We start from the raw sequence: 19,153 nt of genomic DNA on the forward strand, positions 1-19,153 counted from the left end.
TAGAGAGTCTGGAAAGTTCCAATAGAGTTGAAAGAGTCTTTCTTTTTCATGGTCTTTATTTCACCATTGATCAATGGGCGCATGATTAACCAATACAGGCATGAATACTCCCTTTTGTTCCTTTTATCTAGGCAACGGAGTCCACCAACATTGCTTTTTGAATTGCATGAATACCAGCCTTCAGGGCATTTAGGAGTAGATATTACTTTCAAGTTTTTTAAGCCTTCATCCTCTGCTGTAGCCTTTGATCAGATTGAAGTACATGCTACTAGGGGAAGGTTTTGTTTAAATATAGAGTTATAGCTTGCATGGCAATGTGTTAGATTCAAACGGTTATATTTGTGATGACTTGATGAGTGAAACCTTGTTGTTTGTCTTCAATCACTTTCTTTAGATTTTTTCAAAAATTGAGCTTCATTGCCTGTGTTCCTGTTTTCTTAATTTGCGTCTTGAATCATTTGTAGATCTTCCTATCATGCTAGGGCCAGTTTCCCCTCCATAATTAGTTGGGTCTTGAATCATTTGTAGATCTTCCTATCATGCTAGGGCCAGTTTCCCCTCCATAATTAGTTGGGTCTTTCCGTAGGAAAAGGTTCAAAAAGAAGACTATAAAGCCACAATATTTCTTGATAGAAGGCATATGGCAAAAGTAGAGGGGTTTTCTTCCAAGTTGTCCAACTTTTCTTAGGGGTCATCGTGGATGAGCACCAATTATTGCCTAAAGACATAATAAGTTCCTGATTTTGAATCTAGACATCATGTATTCAGGGGTGCCAGAGTATGGTATTACAGATGATTGGTGTGGCCCCGAGCCATCAAGTTTGGAGGTGTTCATTTTACTTGTCCAAGTTTTATTCAGGGTTATGGTAGATTAGCACCAACCATTTCCTCGAGATGATGATGATAAGTTCTTCACTCTGAATCTAGACATTGTGTAGTTTGGGAAGCTGGGGTATGACAATGCAGATGATTGGGGTGCACCAATTGTTGAGATATTGAACAAGGATATATGTTTGGTAATGACAAACATGTCCAGGATCTATTGTCAAGTGGATGGACAAACTTTGCAGTGCAAATCACTTGTTTGTTTTGGCATCGTTACAATGTTGTCACTCTTGAATTGCTGTTTTTGTATTACATACACATTGCGGGACTAAAAGATTCTTCATTCTATACTCTAAACTAGATTATTTGGACCTTTGTGTGTCAGGTCTTTATTAACTAGTTAGGGCATAATTCGCGGTAGTTACTCCACTATGGGGATAGTTGTCTTGAGGGATGCCACTGTTACCTTTGTATAGTTTGTACTTCATCAACTTGATTCAGTAATAGATTTTTTCGATAAGAAGTCTTTAAAATTTCAAAGACTGTAAAACTTCTAGTGACATGAAATTCCTTCCTTTTTGTTTTCGCAGTTGGAAGTAATTATTCTTCTACATAATTAGGATTATAACACTGTAGAGGCGTATACAACAATAACACATTAGTATTGAGGAACCAAAATGTGGGATGCAGTCATGCTTGATAGGGCAAAAATGTGCCAAGCAGAAGCCTTTAATATCAAGGAACCTAGATCAACGTTTCAGTTCTACAGCGTTAAAATTTAATATTGATGAACACATATCAGGGGTGTTTAACAATTATTGCATTGTCTTATGAATTAAACACCCTAACTCAAAGAACTTTTGTTTTTTGTTTTCTTTTAATAAATTTTCTGAAGTACTTCGTGGGATTCCATCCTCTTCCCCAGAATATCTTGATGGAGGGTGGTGTCAACCAACAGCTGCAAAAGCGCCTGGTAACCCTGAGGGACTTGCCTGGATTTAATCTGTGATCTGTGGCCTCCCTGTTGGCAACAGCCTTTGGCAGATGGTTCAACTGATTGAGCTAACCCTTAGGTTACTCCCAGAATATTTAGATGTACATGATAATTTTCTGTGTGTTTTTGTTGTCTTCTTCTATATATTCCCCCAAAAAATAATTGTGCAAATTTGTGGATGAGAGACATGGATATTTTTGCATGTTGAGAGTTTCAACAATACGAGATGGCATCAAAACTATTATATTGAATGACATGGGGCTAATGTTGGAATATAGTAATGCTGATTGATGTATGTAATTACTCAGTATAACTTTTTCACACAAGCCTATTATAACTTCTAAAATTATTCAAGGATAAGTAGAACTTAACTTGAAATGGGTTACTCATAATGCAAATATTTGCTTTTCAAATGTTCAAATTTTTGAATATAAAGATTGTCTTGGTATTGTTGTATTCAACAGCAACTGAATGGATTAAGGGGAGGCCAATGGAGGAAGTTGTGTCTATAAAAAATAGGTGAGAACTTTTCCCTTAGTTTTCTCTTCTCTTCTATTACTTTGTTCTTTTTACTTTGGTAATTCCTAATATTACATGCATCAAGTTGTCACAATAGTGCAATGTTTGTTGGAAATAGAGAAAACATGTCTCATTTTTATATTATCTGATTATGTCATGTTCTAATTTGTCATGCAATATAGGACATGATCAATTAATGTTTGTTGATCATCTTTTGTGTTAGTTTGTATTTCACACATTTCATTTCCTTTTAGGGGCAATAAAGATAGAGTTTCTCTGGTTCTAGTCTTGATAGGTCCATCTAGTATTGCTGTTTGATTTTTCGTTTTGGGGGCAGGCAGTTAAAGATCAGAATTTTCATTGATTCCTTTTCTGAGCAGGTTGAACTGGTCATATAGCTGTTTGTTGATTCCAATCGTAGTTTTTTCTTATAATGCTCTAAACTTGATTTGTTTGTAATTCTTGATTCCTATGCTTGGTTTTTGATTTTGTAATCTTAAAAATATCACTGGAGAAATTGAGTGAAACTATGCTTGCTACATATAAATATTTTCAAGATTAGTATAATGATGATCCAAGGTATTCATAAGAAGCACAAGGACCCAACAAGAGTCAAATATGCAAGACATGATGATATTACACTTTGATCCTCAAGGGGTTTATACTGGCCATCTTATTGTCATGGGTGCATTGCATTTGTCTTCCTTTTAGTGGTTGCATATCTTTTAAGTTTTAAGACATATATGAAGAGTGAAGGAGTTGCAAGGGAAAATGATGTCTCCCATTGCCCTAGGATTCTTTGTCCTTGAGAGTTTCACATTTGATGTTTTGAAAAATTCAAAATTCACTGAATATCAATCGCAGGCAAACTTTATCACCACGAATCTGCATCATACAGAAAATTCTAATATGCAAGGGAATATTAATTTGTTTATTAAATATAATTATACATATTCAAAATACAGGAGTTGCAAGGGAAAATGACATGTCTCCCTTCTCCCTAGGCTGCTTTGTCCTGAAAAGTTTACTCACCATATTTGGTGATTCTTTTTTGAAAAATTTAAAATTCGTTGATTATCAATCACTGGCAAATTTAATCACCAGGAGTCTGCTGCTTGCATAAAATTCTACTGTAAGGGAATATTAATTTGATATTTAAATATAATTTTATATCTTATACCAGAATTTTGAGATAAAGGGGTAGCTAAAATTTCGATTACTATCATAGATTAGACTCTTATGTATCCAAAGACTGTGCCAACAGAACTGATATTTCTCTGGCAGCATATGTAGTACAAGAGTAGCAGCAGATTTAGTTATATAAGAATAATTAATTTGATATTTAAATTTTATTATCATATATCTAAAATACGATAATCATATACTAGAATTTTGAGATCAAGGGTAATTAAAATTTGGATTACTGTTATAGACTAGACTGTTATGTACCCAAGACCACTGAAGATGTATGGATGCCGATCAATGCAAAATAGTGCATGGCATATCTCCATGTTCTTTGACTGTCTGATAGACAAATTTTGAATCATTAGCCCTAAAGCACTTATTATTAGTGTTATATATGGGATCTCCATCAAAATACTGTCAATTCCAATTCTATCTATGTCTTCCATTCTAGTAAAGAGATTCAATGTTTTCATGATTTTGGCTGCCATGTTCTTTATCACATGACAGAATGAGAGCCCCTTAAAGGTCTTCACATCCTCCAAGGGTTTCTCTACAAAGCTTACCAAACCCTTGTCTTCAAACGAGAAGGAAGTTGGATGCTTGAATGTCTTCATCATGTAAATGTGTGCCATCACCATAGTGTGCCTCTTCCAGAACAAGAGGAAATTTATCATTTCTGCTTGAATTTTCACCACCATTCTGAATGCCAGTGATGTTTTATTCATAAAATACTGTCATATTAGCTTCTGACTTTTCATTCTTTGGATATGCAATACATTCTTGTTCTTGATGTGCAACAACATATTCAGGAGATTGATCACCTCATTTGCTATCTGCAATGTCAAGAAGTACCAACTCATTTGATAAAATAATGGACTGGTCCCTTACCCAAGGGATTCTTTCGAGGCTCATTTTCTTACATTAAATGGGTCAATTTTATGTATTTCTCTTCTACAACAACCAAAAAGTTTAGTGCATCATACTTTTCCTTAGCTTTAACCAACACAACATCAAAAGAGTCTTTTGATGTATAAGCACAAAATCATCAAATTCTTTTGTCATTCTATGGCACTTCTCAATCATGGTATATGCCTCCAAGCTTTCGTCTTCTTCATATACATGGGTTTCCATTGTAAAATAATAAACTTTTTGCTTCATGGGAAATTCACATGCCCCACGCCAAATATAATCATCTATTGTGATCAAAATACATAAAAATCAGAAGTACACACCATGTACAACAATGTGAGCATGGAGCACAACTCCATTATGGATAATAATAAAAGAAATCCTCCAAATACTCGAGATATGATAGTTTAAAGTTAAGATACCTTCGAAAACCCTGTTTTGGAATCTACCTTTTTGGCTGACTTTTCATCTGATGTATATTTGCAATTTTGGCCCTTTTGAGTCTGAAATTTTGGCATATAGTACTCTGATATGTTTTCTCTGCAATTCCATAGGTTCAAAATTTGATGTGCCAAGTGAAAGTTATGGGTAACTTGCCCAAAACTTGTTGATTTTTGACCTCTTCCTAAGAGTGAACTTGTAAAGCATGCCATGTGTCGAATTTTTCAATTCTAATTAAGAATTTTTTACCTGATGTACTTTTCTACGTGGAAAATTTCACATTATGAAATTCTTTTGTGAAAAAGTTACAACAAAGCTACCAAGATGACTTGTTCAAGACTGCTTATCAGATCATTTACAAACCCTAACTTCCATAAGGGATATTTTCGCATTTTATAGTGAACTAAACTTCAAAATTTTACCAGACCTGCTTTGAAATTTCTTCTTGATCTTTTCAGAATTTTTTGATCTAAAATGTCTTTGGAAAAAAATTATAGCGAAAATGCTAAGGTGACTTGTTTGAAACTGATTTATGGACTAATCGCAACCTTAAATTCCACAATGCGTATCTCCAAAAGTATAGTGCACCCAAATCTGAAAGTTTAAGAGATGTTCCTTGAGATCGCTTCTTAACATGCTCAAAATTTCACCATCTGAAACTTCCTAGAAAAAATTATAGCAAAAATACCAAGATGATTCGTTTGAAGTAGCAAAACCATGGGATCATAGCTCTAATACCAAATGTTATGATCCAAATACATAAAAATTAGATGTACATACCATGTACAACAATGTGAGTGTGGGGCACAACTCCAATATTTATATAGATAATAACATGAGAAACTCTTCCAAATACCCAAATACAGTCATACATCCAAATTGCGTATCTTTAATAATTACTACATGATTCCTATATATATATTTATCCACACATTGCACATGGTCCCTTCATTATTAGGCTGACCCTACTACATATACATTTATACATTACATGCACATTTAACCCCACATTTGACCCCCCTTGGAGTCATATAATATACATTAACCCCATATATGCCTTCCTTAGGGTTATATCATCTTCCAATACAACCAATTTGAAATTATCTAATAACTTAAGAGTTTAGTTGTTTTTCCAAAGCCCTAATTCCATGTTCCTTCTTAAGATTACCATGAACTTTATTTATTTCTAGAGTAGCCAAGAATGTTGATTTCATCTTATCAACTCACATTATTTTCTAGTAAAAGGAAGATTGTGAATAACATACATCAATGTAAAGCTTTGGAACATACCTGTTATCCAACCTTTTTAATGGAGGGATTGCCAACATTGCATTGATGAAATTGAGATGAAATTTGATATGATGCTCATGTTCAAGATTTTTGATGTAAATGAGCTTAACCCACAAGAACTTAGCCTCATGTTCACAACAATCTAATGGGTCATCTTCTTCATACATGTAGATTCTATGGAGTTGCTAGATGAGGAGAATGTATCCAATCTTCAAATTTTGGGAATGGGACTTTATCTCTAACAATGATGCCATTTTATTACATCCAAGGTCTATCACAAAAGATAAGTCAAATCATCCATAAACAAACCCTAGAAGAACTTGAGGACACCACCTACTATCACCTCTGTGGTTGCCTTCCTCACTCTACACTATCTCTCCTTTAGCGTAGGGGCCGGGGGGGGGAGGGCGAAGGGGAATTAGCTAATAAAACTACAATTTTGCGTTGTAAAGCGGATAATAAAATTGGATTTGTAGAATGATGTTGCTATTTTATTTTCAGCAAAAAGATTGGAAGACAAGCAAGACATATTGCCTTGTCCTTCATTGAAATGGGGTCAAAGCAAAATTTGATGAAGATGCCTGAAATGCAAAGGAAAAATCAACAAGTTATGTAGTATATGAACATTAATAATTAAACCAACCACATTCATGCATAGTATGGCATGAAAAGCTCACAGAGATGCCATTTCATCTCCAACTCATCATCAATCAACATATGATGCAACCATTAAAGTAAAGAGAACAACAAACAATCACCATAAGATGAATGAACAAAAACCTTTTTGCTATAAATATTAATAACATAAATATATAAAATAATATAAATGATAATATTGATAAGTATAATTAGTTATAATGAAAGGACATGTCTCAGCGGACATCACTGTTAATGAAAGGACATCCTCGCCTAGGTATATATATATGGGGCCCTCATTTGTAAATCATATCATTTTTATTCATACTTTTACATATATTATGTATTTATCCTAAACGAATACCTATATAGTCCAAGTATTTTGTATATTTTATTGGTGAACCATATTTGGTTATCACATTTGGTATCAAAACCAAATCTGATTATGACTACTGGCCACTCTTTGCTAGACCTCTGCTGATTTTTTTTTGCCCTTAACGACATAATTGTAGGCCTTTGGCCATTCAATTTTTTTGAGTTCTTTGAATTATTTGGTTTTTGACCACCATTTGGCCTTTGGTCATAAGAAAACACTAAGAAGTTTGTTGCAAAAAAAATTTCACTGCAGTTTTAGAAAGCAGGGCTAGGGATCACATAAGCATTGGAATCGAGAGAGAGTTAGCACTAGTTCACCAATGTGATAAATTATTCCACTGCAAATTATTGTGGGTGTTACCTCCAAATCTAGCAGGTCTTGTGAGAGGCCTCACAAGACAAAAGTTAGACTAAGACACAATAATGAGGTGGATGCCATTGTCACCTCAGCGTTCAAGCTCTTGCTCTTTAGTGGAATTTCACCACATGGGAGGCTTCCCAATATAGGTCACCTAAATAATGGAATTGTAGGTCAAAAGGGTCAAAGGTGACACTTTGATAAGCTTAGTCAAGGTACTCAAACTAGGAACAAGGCTCAATTCTTTGTGATAAGGAATAGTGTACCTATGAAGAGGCCTATAAAGAGAGACTTGTAGTCTATGGTTTTCAAGATATGATTCAACAATAGCACAATTAGGCATACAAGAGGAAGGAAAAGGTTTGCTTGAAAGGTATGATCAACAAAAGGAGCAACAAACCTTCAAATGACCCTAAGTTGAAGCTTAAATGCAAAATTAAGGTTTTACGAGCCTTAGAATTGCCTAGGGTTGATGATGTCAGCCCTAGGGAATCACTTTCAACCATGCAAATTATTAGATTTTGACTTTTCAAGGCCAAACAAGGTGAAACGACTTCAAATTAGCTTAATGTCTAAGCACTAGTTAAATTCGGGCTGAAACCCTAACCCTAACGACTTTCCTTAAATGGCCAAAATTTTAAGAGAGAGAGAGAGAGAAATAAAGTTTTAATAAAGTTATATAAGTTTTGATCACCAAGATGGATGCCAATGCCTTCTATCTACTTCGGTGATGGAGTATTAGGGATTTTGACCTTGGAAGTATCATAAGGGAGTAAGGGGGAAACCTTAGGTTTCACTTGCTAACCATAACTATCACTTTACGAGGGGATACATTTACTAGAGAAAAGCTCACTAGGAGGTTTGTTAGGGAGTTCAAGGATACAAAATTGAAGCATGCAAAATTTACCAAGCATTTCATATAAGTATTAGACATGGAACATAGAAACCCTAGCAATATTCATTACATGCAGTGATCACAATGGGATTCCACAAAAGGTACTCACAAGATATTCAAGAACATGCCCTTTCATCCCAAGATGACGTCTTCACAACAAGCACTAGTTTCCATTAGTAAAAAATCCACATAAGATTATATCTCCTCGAAGTAGCAAAGTACAAATAGTTAGGCTGAGTTCTTTAAGAGAGGCCGAGTTCCACATGAGTGATGATGAATAAATAAGAGAAGTGATGCTCTATTTATATGAGGTATACTTGTTTTAATTTCTAACTAAAAACCCTCCCACAAGTTTGTTTTTTGAGTGGAAGAAATGTAAAATTGGGTTACAAGCAACCGATTAGCTTTACAACAAGATATGCGAAAAGAAGCTCACATGTGTGAGTCACAGGCCTAAAAAGGTGATGATGTAGTGTCCTTTTTGGGATCCAAATGTTCCATTAAGGCAAAGACAAGGCTGAAAATGTCTCCAAGCACCATGACCATCCTTTATTTGAGGAAAATTCTCAAATCAAGCATCAAAGCCACTCTAAGGGTCCAAAATCTCACTGTGGGTGCCACATGTCATCTCCATGGGTGTTAAGCAAGCAAAGTGGTGCCTCCTCTCTCTAGGGTTAGGGATCCATCAACTGCAATCATCCTTAGGATGACCATCCTCATTTGTGCCCTGAATCATGGCATGCCCATGAAGTAGTGCCAAGTTTAGCCTCGGGGCATCCTGGGTCCATTGGGACGTCAAGAATCCTTCATGCTAGCCAAGAGAAGCCCAACATTCTGGCTCTTGGGGGTGCTCTATGATGTATACCTATTATCAACTGCTCAAATCATCAAAAGGCGCAAGTTCCCAACATGTTGCCAAAATGGGTAACACTGCATGTGCTAAATCATTGTGTTCTCTAGAATGTAATGTATGGCCTAGGCATCATGTGGAGGAGGGTGCCCTCAAGGCCTCTATTACTTTGGACCACCTAGCAAGGCCAACTCAAACTAAAGTGAAAACAACCATTCATTAGAGACATAAGATCATAAATGCATCTAAGTGGACCATACTAAGTGTTAAGGTCATATCGATACTTCAAACCAAGAACACCTTCAAATATCTAACTAGACCATCTTTGTAGGGTTGGCTAAGTAGTCGACCCTATTAGGTGCTTCCATCCCTTGAGGGGAGGTGGCATTTCCATGGTTAACCCTTCAATCAATAGGTGTTGGTGTAAGTGGCAATGGAGGGGAAAGAATTCATGCTCAAGTGCCATGGGCAAGGGACCAGCTAGCGGGAGTCCACATCTTGAGTGTATAGATGTAATGGAGGGAGCAAATGTGGATGCACGAGTTACCCTACTTGGCCTGCTTTTTCCACCCCTCCGGGGCACCTTTTACTTCTTTTTGATAATGCTTTGTATTTTGGTGCATAGCTCAAGGATCAAAGCTAGCTCGTTATGATAAATTACCCCTTAAGATGAGACAATTTATCACTCTTTAGGGTTGGGACATGTAAGGGTTCTTTTTGATGAGATGGAGCATTAAGTTCTTAGGAACCAGGTGATGACTAATGACGAGAGTAGAGCTTATGCTAGGCTTTTATTCACTTGCTAATCTATGTCCCGACCTTCTTTTGTGTTTTGACTTTTTTTTTTCTTTCATTGTGGCTGTATTATTCTTTTTTGTTCTTTTGGTTGCGTCAACCTCTAGGGCAATGTTTTTCGACCCTACTCAAGGATGAGGATAAGAGGGGTGCCAAATCCCAATGAACCAATGACAGTGAAACCCGAAGAATGGAGATGTTATCAATGGATATTAATATGATATGGAAAATGTTAAGTATGGTAAAGGGAGAATGAACATGCTATTTAGGTCTTCCAAGTAGTGCCCCTCCTATAACCCTAAGGCCTTAGGGGAGGTCCCACTAGACTAGGGCTAAAGATTAATCCCCTTGGTAAGGTGAGAGAACAAGTTTACAGTCAAAATCGGTCAATCATCCAGATCACCCCTTTATCCATACTAAATGCCCAAAACATTAAGTAAAAGCACCCGATTGCAAAATGATCAAAGTACTTATTGAGTGGTAGCCCACCTTCATTCAAGAGGAATGCCAGATGGTGAGAGGCGTAATAACTGGTGCAGATCGTGGAGTTGGCATATCATCATCACCAAGAAGAAAATTTGTAGGTTTTCTAATTGGCTGGCTATCCAAAATAGAAGTAGTTTTCTCCCAAGCGGTTACCCATTTTGGTGGGTAAGAGTGGGCAATAATGTGTCATTTGGAGATGTCTTCTTTAATCGATATTTGGTCCATCTAGAACATATCTAGTATTGGGTTTCCATACACCCAATGTTACCAAATCTACTGTCATTGACTCTATACCAGATTCCATGGAATTCATGAATATTTACATTGAATATGCCACTTCGACAGTCAAAAACCTCAAAGCGAAAGTCACTAATTTGAAATTAGCTACATTGCATTTTGATTTTGCAAGCTGCCATTAATACCTCTGCAAGTCAACCACCATAGAGGTCACTAGTATAGAGAATCGTGACTTTTGGAAAAAATAAGGATGTGACGTTACACAAGTTTGACCAATTAATTAAACAATTAAGCTCCCAATTTTTCTCGTCGAGCCACCACTATTAGCCTAAAACAAATACTTGTGAATTTAAGGCATTAAGGTTTATATGGTCTATATATTAGTATCTTAAATCCATTTTAAGGCATTGAGGTTTATATGGTCTATATATTAATATCCCAAATCCATTTTAAGTCACATTGGTTAAAGACAATTATTCATTGGAAGGAAGGTTATAAAAAGGGGATTAAAATTTTATAATGACTTTTTTTGTTTAAATAAAAAAGTAACTTTTTATTGCGCCGAGAGGCGCTCTACAACCCAGTATGGGGGTAGATCTCACATAAAAACGTAAACGTAATGGGGATAGATCTCACATAAAAACGTAAGTGTAAAACATGTAAACGTAAACGTAAGACTATGTTGTAGATATCACCTAAGCTCAGTATGGGGGTAATCTCAAGTAAAAATGTAAACATGTAAACGTAAACTTAAACCTACGGTGTAGATATCACCTAAAAACTTAAACATGTAAATGTAAATGTAAACGTAAACATAAACTTAATGTTATTTGAAAATTTATTTGTTTGAAAATTTAATCTAATGAAATGGGGTAGATCTCATGTAAAAAAAACATAAACATGTAAATGTCAATAAAAGATATCACCTAAAAACATAAACATGTAAATGTAAATAAAAGATCTCACCTAAAAACATAAACATGCAAATGTAAACGTAATAAACTTAATGTTTTTGAAAATTTAATCTAATGAAATGGGGTAGATTTCATGTAAAAAAAAACATAAACACGTAAATGTAAATGTAAATAAAAGATTTCACCTAAAACATAAACATGTAAATGTAAATGTAAATATAAACTTAATGTTATTTGAAAATTTAATCAATGAAATGGGATTGATCTTATGTAAACAAACATGTAAATGTAAATAAATGTAAAACATAAATGTAATGTGAAAATTAAATCTAATTAATCTAATGTCGGCCCTAGTAAAAAACACGGCTCTCCCTATCTATATAAATAACATTAAAAAAAAAGTGTCCAATTCTATTTATGAGGAAGCACAATGTGAAAATATTTTAGGATCTGTGCGAAGTGGAAACGATTTCAGTGTGAGAAAGAACTGCGATTTCGGTGTGAGAAGGATTTCTAGGTTTGATTTCTTCCTCCGTGCATTTTATTTCTAGGTTTGATTTCTTCCTCCGTGAATCTTTTTAATTTTTATTCAGAAAACATGAACGCGACAATTTTTTTTGGCATGTTCTGTTCAATCCAGAGGGTTGTCTTTATATTTTATCTTTTTGATAATGAATTTCGGCTGGGTTGTCTTTATATTTTATCTTTTTCATAATGAATTTCGGCTCACAATAAACATTTTTCCTCGAGGCCTACAAATTTGTTCGTTCAAAATGGATGAATTTTTACTTCACTCCAATTTGCCCCAAGGCCTGCAAATTTGTTCATTCAAAATGAACGAATTTTAAAAGTAATCAACCAATTCCAATTTTAAACGAATAAATATATTTAATAGTTATTATTTTATCAAACATTGCATAAAGATAATTTAATGCAATCTAAATAGTAGGAAAAAGCAAAAAAAAAACAAAAATATCGTTGACTTGAGCTTAAAATTTCACCGTTTAATATAATTATTTGTAGACCATGGGCCAAATAATTAATTAATAATGTTTAATGCAAATACCATGGGCCAAATAATTAATTGAAAAAAACCATAGGCCAAATAATTAATTTAAAAAAACATTATTAAACATTATATTGAACATTATTATGAAGCCTATGGGCCAAATACCATACTCCAAACACTGTTTAATGCAATGTTTGATATAATTATTGGTAGACCAACCTAGATTCAAATATTAAATGTTTGTGTTTCATTTTCGACGTTCTGGCGAAATACCATGCGACAAATAATTATTAATACCGTGGGACAAATACCATAGGACAAATAATTATTAATACCATGGACCAAATTCCATTTTTCTAAAAGAGGTATGGTAAATAAATAAATACAAAAGTGGTATAAAGAGGTATGACAAATAAATAAAAATATATTAAATAGGATTAGAAATCAACATATAATTATATACCAAGCCTATGGGGCAAATGCCATAGTAAATAAAAGGGTTATGATAAATAAATAAAAATATAAATAAACCAGAGGTATGGTAAATAAATAAAACTTTTTTTTAATATTTACTCCATAAACCTCTTTATACTTACTAATACTCAAAATAGGTTTTATTTAGGTGATGCCTATGGGCCAAATACCATGGGCCAAATTATTATTAATATCATACAAAAAAACATTATGTTTGGGAGTGAGATAAAGAGACAAAGAAGGAGAGATGGAGAGAATGGGGGAGAGGAAGAGAGGAGAGAGGGAAGGATATAGTAACAGAGTTGGAGGGTGAGGAGAGAGAGAGAGAGGATGTGAGAGAGTGGAGAGAGGGAGGGAAAGAAAGATGAAGTTGGAGGGGGAGAGAGGGAGTGATAAGAAAAATGGAGAGAGAGGGAGTGGTAAGAAAAATGGCAAGACAGGGAGAGAAGACAACAAGAGGCAAGAGAGATAGAAGCGGGGAGAGGGAGAGAAGGGGAAGATAGAGAGGGAGGGAGGGAAGGAGGGAGAGATAGATTGGAGAAAGAGAGTGTATGTTTTGGGGGTGATATAGAGAGACAAAGGGAGATAGAGATATAGATGGAAAATGAAGAGAGGGAAGAGAGAGATGGAGAGAGAGAGGGAGGGACAGAAAGATTGATAGATATGGAGTGAGAGAGCGTGTGTGTTTGGGGGCACTGAGATAGAGAGACAAAGAAGGAGAGATGGAGGGAGATATATATATAGATGGAGGGGGAGAGGGAAGAATATTTACTGCACTAGATGCATTGATTTCAATGGTAAATAAATAAAACCTCTTTTTATATTTACTCCATAAACCTCTTTATACTTACTAACACTCAAAAATAGGTTCTATTTAGGTGATGCCTATGGGCCAAATTATTATTAATACCATACAAAAAAAAATATAATGTTTTGGGGTGAGATAAAGAGACAAAAAATAAGAGATGGAGAGAATGGGGGAGAGGAAGAGAGGAGAGGGAAGGATATAGTAACAAAGTTTGAGAGAGAGAGAGGGAGGGAAAGAAAGATGGAGTTGAAGGGGGAGAGAGGGAGGTAAGAATAAAGAAATAGAGAGAGAAAGGTGGAGAGAGAGGGGGAGTGATAAGAAAAATGGAGAGAGAGGGAGAGAGGACAACAAGAGGGAAGAGAGATAGAAATGGGGGAGAGGGAGAGAAGGGGAAGATAGAGAGGGAGGGAGAGGAGGAGGGAGGGAGAGATAGATAGATTGGAGAAAGAGAGTGTATGTTTTGGGGGTGATATAGAGAGACAAAGGGAGATAGAGATATAGATGGAAAATGAAGTGAGGGAAGAGAGAGATGGAGAGAGAGAGGGAGGGACAGAGAGATTGATAGATATGGAGTGAGAGAGCGTGTGTGTTTGGGGGGTTGAGATAGAGAGACAAAGAAGGAGAGATGGAGGGATATATATCTATATAGATGGAGGGGGAGAGAGGGAAGAATATTTACTACACTAGATGCATTGATTTCAATTTAGATGGTGATTTCTAATCCTATTTAATTGCTTGCACTAGATGCATTGATTTTAGTGTAGATGTTGATTTCTAATGATATTTGATTGCTTGCACTAGATGCATTGATTTCAATGTAGATGATTTCTAATCCTATTTGATTGCTTTGACTAAATGCATCGATTTTAGTGTAGATGCTGATTTCTAATCCTATTTGATTGCTTGCACTAGATGCATTGATTTCAATGTAGATGTTGATTTCTAATAATATTTGATTGCTTGTAGATGCATTGATTTCAATGTAGATGATTTTTAATCCTATTTGATTGCTTGTATTAAATGCATTGATTTTAGTGTAGATGGTGATTTCTAATCTTATTTGATTGCTTGTACTAGATGCATTGATTTTAGTGTAGATGTTGGTTTATAATCTTATTTTCTTACTTTCACTAGATGCATTGATTTCAGTGTAGATGTTGGTTTATAAACCTATTTGCTTAATTTCACTAGATGCATTGATTTGAGTGTAAATGTTTTTTTCTAATTGTATTTGATTGCTTGCGTTAGATGCATTGATTTCAGTGTAAATGTTGTTTTTTAATCTTATTTGATTTCTTGCATTAGATGCATTGATTTCAGTGTAGATGTTGATTTCTGATTTGATGTAATCGGATGTATGATGGTACATTAATTTTAAAGTGATTGGATTAATATTGTGCATTGATTTCAGTGTAAGCATAAAATATTATTGATAATGTACATTGAATTTTGTGTTATATTATTAATATTGGAGAGAAAGAGAGACAATGTATGATGTTTACTACAATATCTCGAGCTAAAGATTTAAATGGTTTACGATTTAACCTATCCTTTTCATATAATCAATATGAAAAGACGACAAAAGTAACAAGGGTTACAATAAGAATAGTAGAAGAAAATAGTTTGAGATTAATCACAATGAAGACTATTTGTAATTTACTATATTCTTATTATTCACATTTTCTATCATTCGACACTATTACATTGTCACTTTACATTCAAAATTTTTATTTCATCATTTTTCATCATTAAAGTTATTCACAATATTTATCATCTCAACAAACTGAAGTAACTAAGCAAATTTAAAATTAAAATGACCTGATTAATTTGAGACATATTTAACATATTTAAAATGATTATATTATATTTAGCATATATAAAATGATTATATTAATATTAGATGATTTTACATATTATTGATAAAATCAATCTGTTAGATTTTCTTTGGCCGCACACGACTGAAACCAGCCTAGATCCATCTTAACTCCGGATCTATCAAGTGTCAAGAGGGATCAAATCTCTCAAAGTGCAAACCTTTCTTTAAGTTTTGCACTCAAAAAGGAGGTTTGCACCTCGAGAGATTTGATCCCTCTCAGCACTTGATAGATCCGGAGTTAAGATAGATCTAGGCTAGTGAAGTATAAAAAGGGGTTATAAAATGTGTTTTAAAAGTTCGAATATATATATTTTCATGTGGTTCACAGTACCAAAGATTGATACTAGCTACATCCACGAAAAACCCACCTAGGGGAGCTAGTTATCTTTCATGTAGAAATGACTCTAAAGGAGCAAGCATGTCAACTTCGGTGGGACTAGAACTTGGGTTGGGAGGATAATAGCGACTACTGTTTAGCACCGGAGCTACACCGACTTGACAAAAGTTTGAAAATATTTAATTACTCGAGTTTATTTTTTATTATCCATGGAAAATCAGAGTAGATCCACCTAAAGGGATCACACTCCCTGACAAAACTAATATTCAAGTATTTAATTGCTTGAGGATTGAATATCATTTTTTGAAAATGAAGGAAGAACACTCTTATAATGGTTGCCCAAATATATGTTGTGGATTATTTACTTTAAAGGGGAGTATTCAAGGAAAAGATATTAATATCATTATGAACATGAATGAGAGGGAATGTTACATTAATATTGATTTGGTAAATCAATTATCAATTTTAGAGCCAAATATAAGTGAAAAGGAATATATTTTTTGCAAGAGACATTATGAAATTAAGGACTTCCAGGTGGCAATTGGTTATGAATATATATCTCAATTTAAAGAAGAGACCAACATAATTCTCGGTTTACCTTTGTTTGAAACATTGGGTACCTTCATCTTAAACATGGAGAAAAAGCTTGTGATGTTTCCTTAATAGAAGAAGAAGATGACACTCCAGGACATTACAATGAAGTCAGCGATGAAGTCAGATTTGATAGTACTTTCATCAAAATGTTGATTTGGGGTAGCATCGGATGTGCTCTAGCCATGAAAATTGGTGGAGAGGCTAAAGCACATGAGATCTTCAAGATCCAGAAATGGTTTGGGGAAATTCCACTCGGTTAGAGAGATATTAAAATAATTAATATTTTTAATGGGTTCCTAAGTCTGAACTTAGGAATATAAAAATATTAATGGATATTAATATAAAACTGGGTGAGAATGTTCTAGAAGACATGGATCAAGCCAAATCTAATCTTAGCCGCTGATTAGAGATTTAATCTTGGCCGTTGAAGACTCAACAGAAAAAGTATAAGAGGAGGCTTGAGGGTCAGTTGGAGATACACCAAGATTGATTAGTCAGTTTGATTTTCTGGTGCGAGGTTTGCTCAGAAAATTTGAACAAGTGATCAGAGTTGCAGCGAGGGGCATGAGTGCATAGCAGAGAGGCAGAGATAATGCCGAAGGACTAATGCAGAGGTAGAAGAGGCTACGCAGAGCCAACAGGAGCCACGTAGAGGGCTAGAGTGACTGCACAGAGGCTAGCAGGGCTTGCGTGGGTGATGCAAAAGGCTAGAGAGCCAGCGTAGAGCAGCAGAAGGCTGGCGCAGGGGGCTGTTGAGTGATGCAGAGCATTGAGAACTGCCGAAAGGTTTTTCGTGGGGTAGACTAGTGTTGAGAAGCTGAATATCTGCTTCCGAGAAGAGGTATTATTGCCGTGTAGAAATCTCTGTTGGGTGAGCCAGTTTGGCACCCTAGTTGTACTCAAGAAAGCTGCATAATAATAAAACCCTCAGAACTGCTGCACCAGTTTTCCCTTTTTGGGTTTTTTCCAGGGACGATTGTCCAAAAATAATGGTGTCCCTTGTGTGTTTGTTTGTTATTTTAGTTGATGATCTGTAGATGGTTGAGACCGTGTTTGTGTTTATTTTCAGTATTTATATGGTTAAATAACTTGTTAAGAAATAAACAAGTAGGTGAAATAAACCAGATAATGCAGGAAGAATTTCTAACGTGTTAGACTTAGAAATTTCAACATGGTATAGAGCGTTGCAGATCACATGAGAGATGAAGGCACTAGCGAAATCAGAGAATTTGCAGCAGAAACAACTATCTCGAGAGATAGAAGCTGTTCCTAAGTAGAAAGCAGCAAAGGAGTGATGCAGAGGGCCTGCATCATCATTTCGAGCCAGAGAGAGGGCCAGCGCAAAGGCAGAAGAGGCTTATGAGGAGCCAAGTCATCCTGCTCAGTCAGGTAGGCTTGATGCAGTTGGACAGAGGAGCGACTCAACCTTGCCGGGGTTGCACAGAGCTAAGAGGCGCATTTTCTTCAGCCGTTGGGGCCTAGGAAGCTGTGGGCAGATTGTGGATTGGGAAGCTAGTGGGGTGCTGTTGCTGTCAAAACAGAATAGTACCTAACGTGACAGAACCAGGGTAGAGGGAGCCACTGCCTTGAGTAGTTTCTAGCCAAGAAATCTAGTTTCGAGTTTTGTGGTTGCAAAGAGGATCAGAGAGGAGCAGTTCGACAATTGGCAGGGGGATTTCCAGGAGGGAAGTTGAGACTCAGAGGGAGTCCAGTAGCAGAGCGGAGATGGCAATGAACGGACTGAGGGATCAGGACAGGTTAGACGAGGCGTCCAACTTTGTCATCTGGAAGGCCAGGATCCTGTTTGTTCTGGATAGACATCGCATCAAAGGATTCACCTTTAGAACTGTGGCTATGCCAGTCGACCCAGTTGATAATGAAACGTATGAGGATGTAATGGCGAAGGCAAAGTGCATAATCCTTGACGGGGTCAAGGATCATGTGATACTGCATATTGCCGAGAAGAACACGACAAAGGAAATGTGGGATACCTTGACGACATTGTATCAGGGCACTTCCGTGCAGAGGAAGACGCTGTTGGAGAATCAGCTGTGGACGTATCAATTGCAAAAGGGGGAGCAGATAGATCTATACCTCAGCAGGTTGCAAGAGATTCAGGACCAACTTACTTCCATAGGGGTCACACCGGATTAGGAGTTCATGGTGAGGATCGCCCTGAATGTAGTCTCCGAGGATTGGGAGATATTTGTCCAAAGCATTTTGGGCAGAGATGATCTTCCAAGATGGGAAGAGATGCGGGCAACTCTTCGCCAAGAAGAGATCAGACAGGTGACCAAGGCAGGAAGTAGCAACAAAGAAGGTTGAATCAAGAAAGAGGAGGACGTT

At 35.9% G+C, this 19,153-nt stretch overlaps 1 protein-coding gene across 1 annotated transcript in view; it reads left to right on the plus strand.

Moving 5' to 3' along the window:
• The window catches only part of LOC149246644 (iron-sulfur cluster assembly protein 1-like), a 64,122-nt gene that overhangs the window by 29,252 nt on the left and 15,717 nt on the right, over nt 1-19,153 (plus strand). The window contains exon 2 of the mRNA XM_089457989.1: nt 2,284-2,338. Coding sequence (XP_089314115.1) covers nt 2,284-2,338 — 55 coding nt within the window. The remainder of the gene's footprint in view (nt 1-2,283; nt 2,339-19,153) is intronic.

The sequence above is a fragment of the Pinus tabuliformis genome, chromosome 7, assembly GCF_031772625.1.
Source record: "Pinus tabuliformis cultivar Carrire ecotype Pingquan chromosome 7, CPIR1, whole genome shotgun sequence".
NCBI classification, from domain to species: Eukaryota; Viridiplantae; Streptophyta; class Pinopsida; order Pinales; family Pinaceae; genus Pinus; species Pinus tabuliformis.